The following is a 20,257-nucleotide window of genomic DNA, read 5'->3' as shown; positions in this document are numbered from 1 at the left end:
GGCGAACTCCCCAGAGGTTCTCCGTCATCTGGAACTAGCAGTCCAATTACTGCAAGCCCACGGGTGGCTCATCAACTAGAAGAAATCCTCCCTGGTCCCTGCTCAGAGCATGGTGCACCTGGGGGCATTGTTGGACACACACAACCAACGGTTGTTCTTGTCCCAAGGGATGGTCCTGAAACTTCAGGACAGAATAAGATTTTTCCTTTCTCGTCCGCGAGTCTCTATACACTTGGCGATGCAAGTACTAGGCCTCATGGTGTCAGCTTTCGACATGGTAGAGTATGCTCAATTTCACTCTCACCCTCTGCAGAAGCTAATCCTTGCCAAGTGGGACGGCCTGCCTCACCGGATCAGGTCTCAAATAATTTCCTTGATTCCAGAAGTTCGTCTGTCACTGAGCTGGTGGCTACAGGACCAACAATTGAGCAGGGATCGTCCCTTCTGGATCTCCAACTGGGTCCTCCTAACGACAGATGCCAGTCTGCGGGGTTGGGGCGCGGTGTTGGAGCAACCCTCTCTTCAGGGTTGGTGATCCAGGGAGGAATCTCTCCTCCCAATAAATATTCTGGAATTGCGGGCAGTGTTCAATGCTTTGAAACTGGCCCTGCCTCTGGTACAGAACAGGCCTGTTCAAGTACAGTCAGACAATGCCACCACGGTGGCGTACATAAATCATCAAGGCGGCACTCGAACCCGCATGGCATTGTTGGAAGTGTCAAAGATTCTTCAATGGGCGGAACGCCATCTGCCCTCCATATCGGCAGTGTTCATTCCAGGAGTCCTCAACTGGGAAGCAGACTTTCTCAGTCGTCAGAACGTACATGCTGGAGAGTGGAGCCTTCATCCAGAAGTGTTTCAACTCCTATTTGACAAATGGGGCCTACCAGATGTAGACCTGATGGCGTCTCGACACAATCACAAGGTTCCGGTCTTTCATAGTAAGAACAAGGGATCCTCAAGCAGCGTTCGTGGACGCACTGGCAATTCCATGGAACTTTCGGCTGCCGTACGTGTTCCCTCCGGTGTCCCTCCTGCCCAGGGTAATAAGGAAGTTCAAGCAAGAAGAAGGAATCCTACTTCTGATCGCTCCAGCGTGGCCCAGACGGCATTGGTTCTCAGACCTACAGGGTCTCTCGATAGAGCGTCCTCTTCTTCCTCAATGCCCAGACCTCCTCGTTCAGGGCCCCTGTGTTTACCAGGATTTGGCCCGGGTGGCTTTGACTGCGTGGCTCTTGAAGCTTCAGTTCTGAGGGCCAAAGGTTTTTCTGAGGTGGTCATTCAAACGATGTTGAAAGCCCGTAAACCGGCTTCAGCTCAGATTTATTATAGGGTCTAGAATTCTTACTTCTCCTGGTGTGTGGCGAAGAATTTTGATGCATACAAGTTCAGTACTGCCAAACTCCTGGCGTTTCTACAACAGGGCCTGGACTCAGGCCTTCGTCTGGCCTCCCTCAAGGTTCACGTTTCAGCCTTGTCGGTGTGGTTTCAGAGAAAAATTGCGACTCTGCCTGACGTACATACCTTCACTCAGGGTGTTTTACGGATTCAACCTCCCTATGTTCCTCTTGTGGCTCCTTGGGATTCTGTTGTTCTGTACGCCCTACAAGAGTCTCCGTTTAAACCTCTTGAGTCTGTGGACCTTAAGTGGCTTACGCTTAAGGTTTTGTTTTTGCTGGCTGTTGCCTCTGCTAGACGGGTTTCAGACCTGGGTGCCTTATTCTGTATGTCTCCCTTTCTGATTTTTCACAGTGACCGCGCGGTTCTTAGAACTCGCCCTGGTTATCTAGCTAAGGTGGTGTCATCTTTCCACCTTAACCAAGAGATTGTGGTTCCGGCCTTTATCTCTCCTGATTTGTCTTCCAAAGAGTGGTCTTTGGATGTGGTACGGGCTCTCTGTATCTATGTGAAGAGAACCGCCTCCCTTCGTAGATCTGATTCTCTCTTTGTCCTTTTTGTTTTTCATAAACGTGGCTGGCCTGCGAATAAGCAGACCTTGGCCAGATGGATTAGAATGGTGATTGCACAAGCTTATGTACAGGCTGGACTTCCAGTTCCTGCTACTATCAAGGCCCATTCTACTCTGTCTGTTGGACCTTCTTGGGCAGCCCGCCGTGGCGCGTCCCTAGAACAATTGTGCAAGGCGGCTACGTGGTCCTCAGTGAACGCGTTCATTAGGTTCTATGCCTTTGATACTTCCAACTCTCAGAGTGCTTCCTTTGGATGCCGGGTTCTTGTGCCCGCTACAGTGCATCCCCTCCTATGAGGAATCCCATGAGGAACTGCACATCCCCAATGTTATTCCCTGTGGAATACAGTGTACCCCGCTGCAGAAAAGGAGGTTTATGGTAAGAACTTACCTTTGTTAAATGTCTTTCTGCAAGGTACACTGGATTCTATAGGGCGCCCACCCTGACGCACTTAGCTTCTTTGGGTTTGTATGGCATTAGCTGCTGGTACCTTCTCCTGTCGTGAGAATGCGGTTCGCTGTGGCTACTAACTGTTATCGTCTCTTTTACCTGCTACTGCATTGGTCTGGTTAACAAAACTGAGCTCCAGTGCCTGGAGGCAGGGTTATAGAGGAGGCGGTGCAAGGCATCCTGGGAACAGTCAAAGCTTTAGCCTGTTGGTGCCTCGGATCAAGATCCAACTCTACACCCCCGATGTTATTCCCTGTGGAATCCAGTGTAAATCGCAGAAAGAGATGTAAAAAAGTTAAGTTCTTACCATAAATCTCCTTTTCTCCTAAGTCCACAGGATAACATTGGGATATGAGGTAGCGACAGCGGATTGGCACCAAACGATCAAAGCTTTTGGGCCTCCCAGAATGCAACGGACCCGTCTCTATATCCCCGCCTCCTGGCTCAGGCAATTCAGTTGTTTTCCAAAGTTCAAAGCAGGAGCATCATAGAGAGCCCTAATCAGGTGAGAAGAACACACATACACACCCTTCCGTACAAGAAGGAAGAGGTTAGTAAGTGAAACGATCCTCAAATCAGATGCATCAAGGTGGCATCCCTGTGGATCTTGTGGACTTAGGAGAAATAGATTGCTTGGGATAGCAAGGACCCTGAGACAGTAGATCTGGATGTTGAGGGAGTAGGAATGGAGCATCCATCGACAACCTCTGCAGATCTGTGTACCAATGTCTTCTGGGCCAAGCCGGAGCTATTAGTATCACGGCGCTCCTTCCTTGTTTTGCCTTTCACATCACCCTGGGTAACAGGGCGATTGGTGGAAACACATAGGCCAGACGAAAGTCCCATCTCACTGACAGGGCATCCACAAAGATCGCTTTGGGATCCTTTGTTCTTGACCCGTATGCAGAACTTTGTTGTTCTGATGTGATGCCATGAGATCTATCTCCGGTACCCCCCACTTCTCTACCAGAATTTGGAAGACCTCAGGGTGTAAAGCTCATTCATTTGCATGAATGGTGTGTCGAATGAGAAAATCCGCTTCCCAGTTTAGGACTCCCGGAATGAACACTGTGGTCAAGGCTGGATGATGACGTTCTGCCCACTTAAACGTGTGACTTACCTCCTTCATTGCGTTTTGGCTACGAGCTCCTCCCTGATGGTTGAGGTACGCTACTGCCGTTGCATTGTCCGAGCGAATTTGGACTGGTTTCCCCTGAAGTATGTCCTTTGTCTGAGTAAGTGCCATATATATGGCCCGAAGTTCCAATATATTCATTGGCAGGTAACTCTCTTCCTTGGTCCACTGCCCCTGGAAGCAACTCGTTCCTGACACCGCTCCCCAGCCCTGAAGGCTGGCATACGTTGTCAGAATTTCCCAATCTGATATTCAAAAGGGTCTCCCTTTGTTCAGATGGGTTGTCTGCGGCCACCAGGTTAATGACCTCCTCACTTCCAGAGGAAGGACAATAGTCTGCATTTTTATTGTCTGATGAAAACCAATTCCATTTGGAGAGGATCAGACAATGCAGAGGCCTCGAGTGAAACGGAGTATACTCCACCATGTCAAATGTCGACACCATCAACCCTATCACATTGCTGTGTGAATGGATACCCTTTGACTGTGTAGCAACTCCTGAATCCTTGACTGAATTTTGGATATTTTGTACAGAGGTAAAATTACTCTCTGAAGACTCGAATCCAACACAGCCCCCAAGTGAGACATCTGTTGTGACGGAACCAGGGACGACTTTGCCCAATTTATGAGCCAACCGTGTATCTGCAAACAAGCTATTGTCTGCTGCAGATGACACTGAAGCAATTCCTGAGATTGTGCCAGGATTAATAAATCGTCGAGGTATGGAAAAATCCTTATCCCCTGCTGACGGAGATAATATGCCATTACCACCATAATTTTGGTGAACACTCTGGGAGCTGTGGCCAGTCCAAATGGTATGGCCTGAAACTGAAAATGTTGCTGGAGGATAGCAAACCTGAGATAGTGCTGATGGGACAGTGCTATAGGAACATGAAGGTAAGCATCCTGGATATCCAGGGATACCATAAAATCCTCCGGCTCCATGGCCAAAATAATGGAACAGAAAGTCTCCGTATGAAACTGAGGCACCCAAATGTACTTGTTCAGCATTTTGAGATTGAGTATGGGCCGAAACGACCCATTTGGCTTCTAGATTAGAAGCAGTTTGGAATAAAAACCTTGTCCTCAATGTGGAGGAGGAACTGGAATTATCACTCCTGACTGAAGCAACTTCTGAACTGCTTCTTGCAAAGCCCTGGCCTTCATTTCCACTGAAGACGGGCTGGTACAAAAATCCTTTGAGGAGGGTGTTTCTTGAAAGCAAACGCATAACCATGAGATACCGCTTCTTGCACCCAGGCATCTGTGGTAGACTACTGCCAGATCTGTGCAAAATGAAGAAGTCGGCCTCCACCCTGGAATCCCCCAGATGTAGGCCCTCACCATCAGGCTGATGGTTTATCTTCTGGTTTGGAAGCCGGCCCTCTGGTAGCCCAATGCTTTTTAATCTTACCAGACTTGTCAGATTGAGACTGTTTGCCATAACCCTTTCCTTATGTTTTTCCTAGAGCCCGAAAGGGCCGAAAAACTGGAAATCTAGGCTTGGATTTATGTGTGGAAGGAAACTTCAATTTCTTGGAGTCTGCTTCTGACTCCAAAATACTGTTTAATTCTTTACCAAAAAGAATATCTGCAGTAAAAGGCAAAGACTCCAGAACCTTCTTAGATTATGAGTCCGCTTTCCATGTACATAGCCAAACCGCTCTGCGAGCTGCTACTGCTGAGGCTGATGCCTGAGAGGCAATTGTACCCATATCCAAGGCTGCTTCTTCCATAAAAATAGCTGCCTGTTTGATACGTATGTGCAATATGGGATTTTTGCTCTCTAGCTGCCATTGAAAGGTCATCCTGCAATGCATCAGCCCAGGCTGCCACTGCTTTTGCCATCCAAGCCGAAGCCATGGCTGGTCTTAGGATTGCCCCCGACAAGGAGAAAATGATTTTAAGAAAACAATCTATTTTCCTATCCGTGACATCATTTAATGATGCTGAAGGCTGAGGTAATGTAGATTTTCGCACCAATCTTTAACCACTTAACTGATGATTTATTTAGCCAAAAACCGCTCAGAAATTGTCGTTTTTTTTTCTATGAGTGAATTAGGTGAAGAACATGAATTTAACCCTATCCCAAATGATTTTAGTAAAAAAAAAACAAAAAAAATTTTTTTACACCCCCCCCCCCCCCCCCCCAAACATCGAAATATCGATCGGGAACATCGCGGCTTTCATTTTGAAAGTCGGGACAGCCTGCAGGTATACAGGGGGGGTGTCTGGGTGTGGCTTGGGAGGGTTCATTTACACTCCCCAGTGGCTGCCATTGTCTGCAGCCGCTGGAGGGGGGGATCCTGCCGTGCTGACCGATCAGCAGTGATCGGCAGCACGGCAATCAGTGGGGGAGAGTGCAGGGAGGCAGATGACAGCAGCAGCGGAGGGAAGTTTATCTTCCCTGCCGTTGCTAACACTCTCTGTTTGACTGATTGAATCCTGTGCGACCAGGTCAGATAGAGCACTTGCAGGCATGGTCGCATCTGATGCGACCATACCAGGCAAGTGGTTAAACAGTCCCCAACTGGAAGAGGATAATGGGAATTCCATTTCCTTGGAATTCTAAACTTCTTACTGGGTGTAACCCAAGCCTCTTGAATAATTTCTGTCAGCTGTTCTGACCTAGGAAACTTAGTCCTAACTATTTTGGAATGTTTAAACACAGGTGCCTTAGATTTTAACAAAGGCTCTGCTGCCGCCTCTAAGGATAGAATGGCTTTCAAAGCACTAATTAGCTAAGGAATGTCCATTGAGCTGAGGCCTTCCTCCTCATCTCTGTATGCAGACCCGGAGTGCGATGAGTCCTCATCTGAAACATGTGTAGACTGTGAAGATGTTGTTTCATGTCTATGTGATTTACTTACCACTGGCCTTTCAGCCTGTTTCTGTTGAGAGGCCGACGATTCCTGTACTTGATGTGATAACCCCTAGGTGGCATGTTGCATGTAAGGGTTAATAGGGTAACCTATCCCTGCTATAGAAGCTGGCATTATCCGCTCAGCTATACTGGATAATGTTTGTGCAAAAGTAGGCCATGGGGATTCAACTTGAATCTGTGCCTACCTCGGATTATTCAAGAGGCTTTGGTGAAAGCTAAAACAATTTTACACATAATCCATTTTGAACCAGATCCTGAGAGGTTAACCCAGCTTTGCAAGACAAATAATACATGAGTGCTGGTGCTGCTGTGGAGAGTGTATCTTCCTCACCCTTTCCTCTCTTAGACATGATAAATAAATCACACACCTTTACAGTGTTAACTACACAAAATGTGACTGCAATCACTTTAAAATTTGTTAAAGTGACATACAATCCGATCCCTCCCTGCTTTGCACCAGCATTGGGGATCGGAATACACAGAAACTGACAGAAAATAGTAAAGTCAGCAATCACACTAGCAATCAGTCACAAGTTATACATTTGTATAATAAGCAATATGAGCACATCAACTACAGATACATTTCGAGTTTGTAGGAGAAACATATTACTGCATTAACTTATATAGGAGTTTAAACGTATTCAGTCGCACAGCGAAAGAAAACAGCAGCAATAGTTTACAGACTCATATGCAACAGGCACTTATCCAACTATTCGTACCAAAGGTAGAGACTTAGTGCTGTATCACCCGACTCAGGAGAGTAGGATACAGGGAGACTTCACCCCGCTTCCAGGATCGATCAGTACATTAGTGAACGCTGAGTGGATCCAGACGCTATTAGTGTACACAATCGCCCCGTGAACACAGACGCCCAGGTGAACACCAACGCACCAGTCCTACAGCTGCCTATGCTGCGACTGGGTCCTTTTAGATAAACAGCGTCTCAGACGGAAGCGGTAACTCAGTTCATGGCAGGAAACTTGGAGGAAACTGGTCATGAACCGGAGGCAGAGGTGACCAAGGGAGTGTCTTACTCCCCACTGCTGACATCAACCCTAGGGATCGCGGCCTCATACTTTACCATGGTCTGGCTCCTGCCGCACCAAACAAAAAACTGAATTGCCTGAGCCAGGAGGCGGGGATATAGGGATGGGCCCGTTGCATTCTGGGAGGCCGAAAGCTTTGATCGTTTGGTGCCAATCAACTGTCGCTACCTCATATCCCAATGTTATCCTGTGGATAACCTGTGGTCCCTGCAGGAGAAATCCTGTTTTTTTCCTTACCATTAGACCTACTGTATGTCTCTGAATCTATATGGGGGGCTGAGTTCCCACCCCACCCCTTTTGTTATGGCATGTTTTAGTATTGTTTGATTTTATTTATTTATTTATTAAGAGTTTCTTATATAGTACAGCAAATTCTGTTGCGCTTGTCTATTCTCTGCTATGGGCTTTTGATACTCTGTAAACTGATTTACAATAGTTAGTGGGGAGAAAACCGAATACAAACAAATTTGAGTTTTACATGAATACCTACTACAGCCACATTGCCCTCTATTCCTTAAAGTTTTCATGTCCCCAAATGTATTCAGATAAATGAATGTAATGGTAGGTCAAAATTCTTATGATTAAGCCAGTGTTTGCTTTCTGTAATGTAGGGTAAAGCTTCTTTACCATTGCAGTAACTATCCGATAGGCTGACTACAGTACATTGTTAGAAAGCCAATGTAAGGCTAGTCTTTTTTATGGTCAGAATATTATAGAAGCATTAATGATCGGACTGCTAAACAGCTCTTGGGCCATTCCATAGGTTTTTATAAAAAAAATAAATAACAGGTTCTTAATTTGGAGTTGAGGGTAATTATCAAGTAGAAGTTTCCTTTACAAAATGGTGGTGGACTTGACATGTCCCATACGTGACAACTACATTTTGTGATACAGGTATTGTGTTTGGTATAACGGAGAAAAATACAACATTTTCCTACCTAAAAAAAATAGGCTTAGTTAGGTACCTTGATATTACCTCCATCTTTTCTCTTTTTTTTTTCAAAATAACATTTTGTGTTAAGTTTTAACAAAATTTGATATGTTAAAACTTGTACATCATCCCGTGTAACAGTGGAATGTCCCTGTTACACACATTTGTGGTTTTCAGAAAGTTTGGATATCTTGGTTTAAATGTACCCCTTTGCTGCTTGGCTTATTTTGGTACTTTATGAGTTGGTCATGGTCACACTTTATCATCCATATCAGCAATTATTTATACAGTGCTCACACAAATTTTACATTGTTTTTTTTTTTTTTGCAGAAGACTTTGAATTCCCAGAAAATAGCTCCAATGAGTGAAAACCAAAACTGTGTATTTTTTATTAATCCATCTTTCTAAAATGTAAAAAAGGCGGATCCTACACATAGGTTTTCATAGTAAAAAATCTACAGTTTAAAATTATTATTTGTTTATTTACGTGTTTTGAATATTAATATTGAGGATTAATATTTTGTCGCAAAAAAGGTAGATAACCTGTGGCATCAGATAAGGTGATCCCTGTATTTCTTGATGTCAGGATGGGGGATTACATCATTTGAAAGAAGGTATTCTTTTCTAAAACTGTGGTTGCCAGAATGGGGACGAAAGAGCACTTTCAATGCTTTTCTCCATTTTCTAGCTTTGTATAGCAGTGTTTCTCTTACGTCCTAGAGGATGCTGGGGTCCACATTAGTACCATGGGGTATAGACGGGTCCACCAGGAGCCATCGGCACAGAGTTTGAGACTGTGGGCTGGCTCCTCCCTCTATGCCCCTCCTACCAGACTCAGTTTAGAAAATGTGCCCGGAGGAGCCGGTCACAGCTAGGGGAGCTCTGCAGAGCTTCTTTAGTAAAGTTTTTTTTTTTTTAGAGTTTATTATTTTACAGGGAGGCTGCTGGCAACAGCCTCCCTGCTTCGTGGGACTAAGGGGGAGGAGTAGTGTCCGCCCTGCGGGGTCTGAGCCACTATCTCCGCTGACAGGACACTGAGCTCCTGAGGGGATAGATCGTTCCCCGCCACAGGGGATCGCTCACCCCAGCAGCATGCCGCCACCCCCTTACAGAGCCAGAAGATCAGTGGCGAGTGTGTCACCGACCCCCCTAGCAAGCGGGGGGCCAGTGTGAAGATGGCGGCAACAGGGTGGGAGCGCATTACTAACTGCGCTCCGGAGGCTCAGCGGTACTTAGTGCGGCGCTGTGAGGGGCGCCCTGAGCCAGCGCTTGAACCCTGCACTGGTCAGCAAGCCTGTCGGGGTACGTGGATCTCAGCTAGCATTTTATCTCAGGCCAGTATAATCCTTGTGAAGAGCGGGAAGACAGCGCCATTTTAGGGGTGGAGCTTCGCCTCAGAGCAGACCCAGCAGCATTCAGCGCCATTTTCCTTCCTGCACAGCGCTGTCCAGGAAGAGCAAGTCCCTCCACAGCAACTCCAGCTATCTCACGGTGCCAGGGGGTTGTAGAAGTGGGGGTGGGGGGGGGGGGGGGAGTCTGCATAAAGACTGTGTAACCTATTAAGGTGCACAGTCAGCGCTGGTAGGGGTCTCCCTTTACATTAAAAGCGCTGTGTGTGGGTTGGCTCCAATCTCTGTGTCTCTCTTGCCATTCTTGGGGGTGAAACTCTGTCTGTCCTCCCCTGTGTGTGTGTATGGAGTATCTGTGGTCTCCATTAAGCTATGTCCAGGCACTCTGTGTCATATGCTGCAGGATAATCCCATTCCATGTAATCAGGATTGCACTGGTTTAGCACAGATACCAGCAAGGGAGCCTGAGTGGTTATCCGCTATCAAATCTATGATTTCTCAGATTTCACATAGGGTTGCACAAAATGAATCTGCAACTCAGGCTTTACAGAACTCTATGGCAGTCTGGTACCTCAGGGCTCCCCGCTGTATATTCACATAAACGTGCTCTTGCGCAGATTATGCAGGATGACACGGATACTGATTCTGACACTGCAGACGGTGATGGGGATGTGTTGCGGGGGGCAGCATCTCTTGCTTAAAGGATGCAGTTGATGATAGAGGCTATTAGAGATGTGTTGAATATTGCTGATACAACACCCGAGCAGGTTGGGGAGGCTTACTTCACTGAAAATAAGAAAGCCTCGCTAACCTTCCCTGCGTCAAAGGAATTAAATGCTATTTTTAAAAAGGCTTGGGAAAACCCGGATAAAAAATTCCAGATACCTAAAAGGGTACTGGTGGTATTTCCTTTCCCGGTAGAGGATAGAAAAAAATGGGAAAACCCACCTATTGTTGACGCGTCAGTATCCAGACTCTCAAAAGGTGGTTTTACCTGTTCCAGGATCGACTGCCTTGAAAGAGCCGGCTGATCGTAAAATATATAATACGCTCAAATCCATGTACACGGCTTCTGGGGTAATACTACGTCCCACTATTGCCAGTGCTTGGATTGCCAAAGCTATAGTAAAGTGGCCAGGCACATTACTTGAAGATTTGGATACTATGGAGAAATGTGATGTTGAATTGTTTTTACGTAACATTCAGGATTCGGCAGGATTTCTGGTAGAATCCATGAAAGACCTGGGTTCCATGGCTGCGGGAATTTCTTCCATGTCTGTATCAGCTCGTCGAGGACTGTGGTTGTGCCAGTGGTCTGCCAACGCAGAATCCATGAGAAGTGTGGAGACCCTACCCTACACAGGTCAGGCTCTCTTTGGGGAAGCGTTAGATACGTGGATCTCCAAGGCTACGGCGGGTAAGTCACCTTTTCTTCCCTCAGCTACTCCTGCTCCGAAGAAACCCTTTTCTTCAACTGCATCACAGCCCTTTCGGCCTACCAAGCACAGAAAGGCCAAGCCGTCCAACACCTTTTTTCGGGGAGGTCGGCCCAAGTCCAAGAAACCTGCTGCTGCAGGTTCCCAGGAACAGAATCCTGCTTCAGGTACACCAAAGTCCTCCGCATGACGGTGGACTGCATGCCCGGGAGGTGGGGCCGGTGGGAGCGAGACTCGGGCATTTCAGTCATGTCTGGGTGTCGTCCGGCCTTGACCCCTGGGTGCAAGATATTGTATCCCAGGGGTACAGGCTGGAATTTCAAAATCTCCCTCCTCACCGATTTTTCAAATCAGGCTTGCCAGCTCTGCTGGCAGACAGGACTGTCCTGCAAGAAGCCATACAGAAGTTGGTGGAGGCACAGGTCATTGTGCCAGTACCACCTCATATGCAAAACAAAGGTTCAATAACTCGGTTCATGTACCTATTATAATTTTTGGATCACATATCGAATTGGGGTAAAAAAAAATAAAAAAAAAATATATATATATACAGTTTTCTCTCCCTCTCTCATCATCATTTGCAGCTCATACTTATAGTAATCTGTCACTGATGACCCAATGTATACGTACGTATTCCTCCAGCTTCATTCTTTCACTCCGCCCACCAAGTTCCGCAGTTCCTATTACACCATCACAGGCTTCTATCCTCCAATCCCTTGGCATTTTAAAAAGAAAACACAGGCGCATTCGTGGGAAGCGAGCAGGCCGGAAACTTCTTTTCCCCGGTAACCACCTAACTCTTTTGCCCACCTGCTCACCCCCAGCTTCAAAAAACAATCAAATAGAAGTGATACCCAAAAGACGGCCCTGTGCTTGGAAGAACAGAACTGTCAATTCTCGCTTGGTAACCCCCATACCCAGAGCTCCTGCACCTAACATAAAGAAAACTGAAGGCACACTGGTATGCCCAATCAGGTCAGTCCTTTGTAATGCCTGATCTAGAAGAAATATGACTGCAACAATTGCTGACCTTATTGAATCTGCAGATCTAGCCTGTATTACAGAGACCTGGCTAGATGAAAATGCAGCACCTATATTGGAGGCTGCAGTCCCAACAAACTACTCTGTCATCCACAACCCAAGACTGGACCGCAGGGGTGGCGGGGTGGCTATCTGCTTCATAAAAGACCTTAAACTTAGGGTCCACCCTATTGAAATTACTCGCTCATTCGAGTGCATTGCTGCCCGGAGTTCGACAGGATTAGGTTTCAGAGTACTTCTCAGTTACCGGCCCCCTGGAGATGGAAAGATATTTCTACAAGAAATTGCAGACACTGTTGCTGGCCTGGTTCTGGAACATCAAAGATGGCTCATCCTCGGGGATTTCAATGCATGGGTGGATGATGAGCTCTCACGCCTTGGCCAAGACCTCCTGTGCACAATGAATGGTCAGGGCTTCACACAGGTCATTCCTTCTGCCACACATAAAAGTGGTCACACTCTTGATCTTGTCTTTCAGATTGGATTAGAAGTCACTGACCTAAAAATAAACCCAGTCATCTGGTCAGACTACCACACCCTTTGGTTCTCAGTTGCAACCCCTCAAATAAAATCTCCGCCCGTGGAGTTGACCAGGTATCGTCCAAGGAGGGGTATGACTCCCCAGGCTCTAACAGCAAATCTGTATCTCTCTGCTATACTGGGTGCCTGTGAAGATGCCTGTTCCCTAGTCCGTTATTATAATAGGGATGTTATGGCTGCAATTGATATTATCGCCCCTGTGCGTATAAGACCTCGTAAACCACAACGTCGAGCTCCCTGGTTCGACAACAGTGTTAGTGAGCTCAAGAAAAGGGGGCGTAGACTGGAAAGACGATGGAGGAAGACTAACCTAGTGGATGACAAAATAAAACTAATAAAGCATAATGAAGAATATCAATCGACAATCACCCGTAAGAAATCACAGTTTCTGTCAAATGAGATCAAGGCAGCAAACAATAGGCCAGCTCAACTTTTCCGCACAGTGGAGATGCTTTGCAAGCCAGCATGCCTGCAGACTGATGAAACCCTCTCTCAGGCAAGATGCAACGAGTTTGCAAACTTCTTTGCAGATAAAATATCCACCATTCGGGCTGGAATCTCCACAGTGCCATCAAAGGAGTGTCAAACTACAAAACCTGCCAATATAAGCCACCTGCCTTCATGGACCAGCTTTCACCCAGTGGATGTAAAGGACATTATTGAAATTGCTCAGATTTTGCGTCCCACCACCTGTGATCTGGACCCTGCCTCAACCAAGCTTCTAATAGGTTGTATGGATATAATTGGTCCTGTCTTTGCAAAAATTGTTCAATGCTCTTTGCAGACAGGCATATTTCCTGGACCCCTAAAGGAAGCAATTGTTAGACCTCTTCTTAAAAAATCTAACTTAGATCCCGACTGCATGACCAACTATAGACCAGTATCAAACCTTCCTTTTCTAGGAAAGGTTATTGAGAAAGTGGTTGCAAATCAACTGGAAACCTGCCTGACAACCCATGATATCTATGATCCATTCCAATCAGGATTCAGGAGAAGACATAGCACTGAAACAGCCCTGGTGTGTGTGTTAAATGATCTTCTGACGGCAAGAGACAGAGGCGACTGTTCAATATTAATCCTTCTGGATCTCTCTGCAGCATTTGATACCGTGGACCATGGGCTTCTGTTTGAGCATCTGATACATTTTTGTGGACTGGATGGCACAGTCCTAAATTGGTTCAACTAATTTCTCACAGGCAGGTCACAGAGAGTATCGTCTGGATTATACTCATCACCACCAGTGCCATTGCCATGTGGTGTCCCACAAGGTTCTATACTATCCCCCATGCTTTTTGCAGTATACATGCTCCCGCTGGGTGAAATAATCAGGCGCCATGGGCTAGTCTACCACTGCTATGCAGATGATACACAACTGTACTTGTCCTTTGCTCCGGGCACTGATAACCCAATAGCAACCCTAAATGGCTGTCTAGCTGAACTCCAGGAGTGGATGAGTGCTAGTTGGCTGCGACTGAACCCGGATAAAACAGAGGTCCTTATGATAGGACCGCAACATCAAAGGACAAGACTGCAGCATAGCCAACCAACTGGATTTACACTCGGGGATTCGGAATTACAAACCACTGATCGTGTGCGGAATCTTGGCGTTTTCCTGGATGGTGGCTTGACACTTAAACATCAGATATCAGCCACAATCAAATCCTCATTCTTTCACCTGAGGAACATAGCCAGAATCAAGCACTTAATTCCCTCAGATGATCTGCCAAAAGTCATCCACGCATTTGTATCATCTCGATTAGACTACTGTAATGCCCTCTACCTTGGTCTCCCAGCAAAAGAATTGCACCGTTTACAGCTGGTGCAAAACACAGCTGCCAGGCTGTTAACCAACCAGCCCCGTTCTAGCCACATAACACCCATACTCTACTCCCTTCACTGGCTGCCTGTAAGATGGCGAATCATCTTCAAGATTGGCTTACTGAGTTTCAAAGCACTACATGACCAGGGCCCAAGGTACCTGAAGCAGCTACTGACCCCATACTGCCCCACTCGAATACTGCGATCTGTAGATGAAGGACTTTTAGCAGTACCTAGAATCTCCCGTAATTCATCTGGGGGTCGAGCTTTTAGTCATGCGGCTCCGACTCTATGGAACTCACTTCCCCGGACAGTGCGAGAGGCCCCAACTATGGAATCCTTCAAAAGTAGACTCAAGACTTTCCTTTTTACTCAAGCATTCCCATAATTGTCCCTTTAGTATCTCCATGCTTCTGTATTTTATGAAAATCTGTTCTGTACTTTATTATTTTCTGTACTATATTATGCTATGTATCTGTTAAGCGCCTTGAGTCCTATTGGAGAAAGAGCGCTATATAAATAAAATTATTATTATTATTATTCTAACCTTTTCGTCGTACCTAAACCGGATGGTTCGGTTAGACCCATTCTGAACCTAAAATCGCTAAACTCCCTTTCTGAAGGAGTTCAAGTTCAAAATGGAGTCTTTAAAGGTGGTGATATCAGCTCTGGAAGAGGGGGAATTCCTGGTATCCCTGGATACCAAGGATGCGTACCTCCACATTCCGATTTGGCTGCCGCATCAGGCTTATCTCCGCATCGCATTGTTGGACTGTCATTTCCAGTTCCAGGCCCTGCCATTCGGCTACTCCACAGCACAGAGGGTATTCACCAAGGTGATGGCGGAGGTGATGGTTCACCTCCGCATGCAGGGGGTGAACATAATTCCATATCTGGATGATCTGCTGTTAAAAGCATCGTCGAAGGAGAAGCTGTTACGGTCCTTAGCTCTCACGACCCAGCTTCTCAGGGAACATGGTTGGATCCTGAATCTTCCAAAATCATACTTGGAACCAACCAGGAGGTTGTCCTTTCTGGGAATGATCCTCGACACGGACGTGCAGAAGGTGTTTCTTCCAGAGGAAAAAGCGTTGGTGATTCAAACGATGGGGAGGGGTGTCCTGAAGCCAACCCCTGGTGTCGGTTCATAAGTGCATTCGCCTTCTGGGAAAGATGGTGGCCTCTTACGAGGCTCTGCAGTCCGGGAGGTTTCACGCTCGGTCCTTCCAGCTGGATCTCCTGGACATTTGGTCGGGATCCCATCTACACATGCTCCAGAGAATACGTCTATCGCCAAAGGCCAGGATTTCACTCCTCTGGTGGCTGCAATTGCATCACCTTCTGAAGGGCTGCGGGTTTGGGATACAGGACTGGATCCTCCTAACCACGGATGCAAGTCTCCGGGGCTGGGGCGCAGTCATTCAAGGGGACACCTTCCAAGGAAGGTGGTCAAGACTGGAAGCCGGCCTGCCGATAAACATTCTGGAACTAAGAGCCGTCTACAACGGTCTTCTCCAAGCGGCCCAACTTCTGAGAAATCGGGCCTTTCAAGTGCAGTCGGACTATGTGACAGCAGTGGCTTACATAAACCGACAGGGCAGAATGAAGAGCAGAGCTGCAATGTCAGAGGTAACAAGAATCATCCTCTGGGCAGAAAAACACGCGTTGGCGCTGTCAGCAATCTTCATTCCGGGAGTAGACAACTGGGAAGCGGACTTCCTCAGCAGACACTATCTCCATCCAGGGGAGTGGGGTCTCCATCCGGAGGTATTCAAGGAGGTAACAGATCTTTGGGGTGTACCCCAAATCGACATGATGTCCTCTCGTCTCAACAAGAAGCTTCAGCGGTATTGTTCCAGGTCGAGTGACACGCAAGCAGTGGCGGTGGACGCCCTAGTGACTCTGTGGGTGTTCCAGTCAGTGTACGTGTTTCCTCCACTTCCACTCATTCCAAGAGTTCTCAAACTCATAAGGAGAACAAGAGTTCAGGCAATCCTCATTGCTCCGGACTGGCCAAGAAGAGCTTGGTACGCGGATCTTCTGGATCTACTGCTAGAAGAGCGAGGCCTCTTCCTCTTCGGGAAGACCTGCTGCAGCAGGGGCCGTTCGCCTATCAAGACTTACCACGGTTACGTTTGACGTCATGGAGGTTGAATGCCTGATACTAGCTTGGAAGGGTATTCCGAACAAGTTTATTCCTACCCTGATACAGGCTAGGAAAGGAGTAACGTCAAAGCATTAATCGTATTTGGAAAAAATATGGATCTTGGTGTGAGTCCAAGAAGTTTCCTGCGGTGGAGTTTCAACTGGGACGTTTTCTCCTCTTCTTGCAAACAGGTGTGGATATGGGCCTGAGGTTAGGATCCGTAAAAGTCCAGATTTTGGCCCTATCCATTTTCTTCCAGAAACAGTTGGCTGCCCTCCCTGAGGTTCAGACTTTTTTGAAGGGAGTTCTGCACATCCTAACCTCCCTTTGTACCGCCTACAGCGCCATGGGATCTTAACGTGGTGTTGCAGTTTCTCCAGTCTGACTGGTTTGAGCCTCTACAGGAGGTTGGGGTCAAATTTCTTACGTGGAAGGCTGTCACTTTGTTGGCTTTAGCTTCTGCTAGACGTGTGTCGGAGTTAGGGGCTTTGTCCTGTAAAAGCCCATACTTGATCTTCCATGAAGATAGAGCTGAGCTCCGGACACGTCAGCGGTTTCTTCCGAAGGTTGTGTCGGCATTTCATATGAACCAACCTATTGTGGTGCCAGTGGCTACTGACTCCTCAATTTCTTCAAAGTCCTTGGATGTTGTAAGGGCTCTGAAAATCTATTTGAAGAGGACTGCTCGTTACAGAAAATCGGCCTCTCTGTCTTATATGATCACAAAAAAATTGGGTGTCCTGCTTCTAAGCAGACTATCTCTCGCTGGATCAGGTTCACTATCCAGCATGCGTATTCTACAGCAGGATTAGCGTGTCCTAGGTCTGTTAAGGCCGACTCTACTCGTAAGGTGGGGTCTTCCTGGGCAGCTGCCCGGGGTGTCTCAGCTTTACAGCTTTGCCGAATGGCTACTTGGTTTGGGTCGAACACGTTTGCAAAGTTCTACAAGATCCATACTTTGGCCTCTGAGGACCTGAAGTTTTGTCTATCAGTTCTGCAGGAGCCTCCACGCTCTACCTCCCCTTCTGGGAGCTTTGGTACATCCCCATGGTACTAATGTGGACCCCACCATCCTCTAGGACGTAAGAGAAAATAGGATTTTGGTTACCTACCGGTAAATCCTTTTCTCGTAGTCTGTAGAGGATGCTGGGCGCCTGCCCAGCGCTTTGGTTTCCTGCAATTGTTATCTAGTTCAGTACAACTTTGTTTTGGTTACGTACTGCATTGTTACTTGGTAAGTAATGTGTCAGCAGTTGCTGAGTTTTCATGCTAGTTAGCTTGATGTGCCTTGTATGTGTGAGCTGGCGTGAATCTCGCCACTATCTGTGTATAATCCTTCTCTCGAAGATGTCCGTCTCCTCGGGCACGGTTTCTAGACTGAGTCTGGTAGGAGGGGCATAGAGGGAGGAGCCAGCCCACACTCTCAAACTCATGGCTCCTGGTGGACCAGTCTATACCCCATGGTACTAATGTGGACCCCAGCATCCTCTACGGACTACGAGAAAAGGATTTACCGGTAGGTAACCAAAAACCTATTTATACCTTGATAGGGTGAGGCTTACTGACCTCATCAAGCCTCACACTGCCATGTCTCCTAGCAATTTCAACTATTAGGTCAACTTTTAGGTAACTGCCCCTCTCCATTTGGATCCCACTGCATTACCACTGCGATGAGTTACCACAAATGTATGTTCGCTGTGTGGCACGGCTTGTGTGGTGATTCTGTCTCACAGTTCCTTCTGTTCAAAGTTGACAGACACACACCATCCTTTAAGGTACATTTGGAAATATGGAAATCGCCTCAACTGCAGATAAGCTCTGGTGCTGAGCAGACAGAACACAAAACATTTTCTGACATTTGATTTAAGATGTGGGCAATGTCTGCTTAGTTATGGTTTGAGAACTTGTGTTTTTTTCAGGTTTTAATCTATGATTTTGAATACTCTTTTTCATTTCTTCAGAGGAATGTATCAAATGGGATACTATGGCCAGTCCCCATGAATCTCCTAGCTCAGAGCTATGGATAGCACAAGATGGTACCACATCATCTCAGTGGATCCCACAAGATGACCCCAGACCACCAGGATGGGGGTACAATACGTATCGGAGAAAACGTCCCCTACTACAGTGTCCTGTCAGTTTGTCTTGTGACAATGCACATACAGTAAATACAGAGATCTCTAGATCAGACCATGAAGAGTCAAACACATTGACACAAGATCACTGGTGCGAACTGTGTGACAAGTCCTTTGCTGACAAACATGAACTTGTAGTGCATGAAATAACACACACTAAGAAGCAGCGACCGTGATCAACACTGGGCACTCTTAATCCCGCCAGCTCTGAGAATGTCAGGTGTCTGAGTGTGCCAAACAGTTGCTTTGCTGTCTCAAGTATGACCACAGAATGCACTGCCTACGAGGAAGACTTAACCACTGTGGAATGAGGTTTGGCTGCTGCATGCCCTCATTTTCCACCAGGGAGAAGAATGGAGAGAGACATTACATCATGAGAGAGTTGCTCATAATGCATAAACCTTCTGTCAGTGTATCTTTTATCTACAGTGTTGTCTTTTGTGTACAATGGGGCTTTAAATGTCAGTACAGAAATAAGGAGGTTTAAATACATTAATAAAAATATTTATTTGTGTTTTGTATTATAAAGAACAAACTTAATTTGTTTTGTCTTTTTTTCTGTTGAGAAAATCTACATGAGGATTCTGCTATCTTGTCCTATGGAACTTGTCATACATAGTAACATAGTATCTAAGGTTAAAAAAGACAATTGTCCATCGAGTTCAACCTATTTGTGGTCTCCTATGCAGGATTATTTGGTATAAAAGTTTGACTGATGCTGATGTCTGCCATTACGTTTATCCCTCTTTTTTATAATAACTATAATGCGTGACTATGCACCATAACCCTGGATATCCTTATCCATTAGGAATTTATCTAATCCATTCTTAAAGGTGTTGACTGAGTCCGCCATTACAACTCCCTCAGGCAGGGAATTCCAAACACGTATCGTCCTTACCGTGAAAAAGCCTTTACGCCGTATTGTGCGGAATCTCCTCTCCTCTAACCTGAGCGAGTGTCCACGAGTTCTCTGTGTTGATCTAACCAAAAAAAGGTCCCGCGCAAGCTCTGTGTATTGTCCCCTTATATATTTGTAGATGTTGATAATGTCCCCTCTTTTCCAATGTAAACATGCCTAGCCTTGCAAGCCTTTCCTCGTATTCCAGCGTCTCCATGTCCTTAATTAGTTTGGTCGCCCGCCTCTGAACCTTTTCTAGCTCCAGGATATCCTTTTTGTAGTATGGTGCCCAGAATTGTACACAGTATTCAAGGTGTGGCCTCACAAGTGATTTATATAACGGGAGTATAATACTCTCGTCCCTAGCATCAATACCCCGTTTTATGCATGCTAATATCTTATTAGCCTTCTTTGCTGCAGTCCTACTTTGGGTACTACTGCTTAGCTTGCTATCTATGAGGACACCTAAGTCCTTTTC

The 20,257-nt window shown here is 46.4% G+C and overlaps 1 protein-coding gene across 6 annotated transcripts in view; it reads left to right on the top strand.

Annotated features, from left to right (window-relative positions):
• Window positions 1-19,416, top strand: part of LOC135056132 (uncharacterized) — a 60,346-nt gene extending 40,930 nt beyond the window's left edge. For all 6 annotated transcript variants that reach the window (XM_063960925.1, XM_063960929.1, XM_063960923.1 and 3 more), the window contains one exon: window positions 18,708-19,416. In XM_063960925.1, the coding sequence (XP_063816995.1) occupies window positions 18,708-19,057 (350 nt within the window). In that variant the 3' untranslated portion in view covers window positions 19,058-19,416. The remainder of the gene's footprint in view (window positions 1-18,707) is intronic.
• The last annotated feature ends 841 nt before the right edge of the window (window positions 19,417-20,257 follow it).

This window comes from Pseudophryne corroboree, chromosome 3 (genome assembly GCF_028390025.1).
Source record: "Pseudophryne corroboree isolate aPseCor3 chromosome 3, aPseCor3.hap2, whole genome shotgun sequence".
Classification (NCBI taxonomy): domain Eukaryota; kingdom Metazoa; phylum Chordata; class Amphibia; order Anura; family Myobatrachidae; genus Pseudophryne; species Pseudophryne corroboree.
This window is presented reverse-complemented; position numbering and strand designations above follow the sequence as displayed.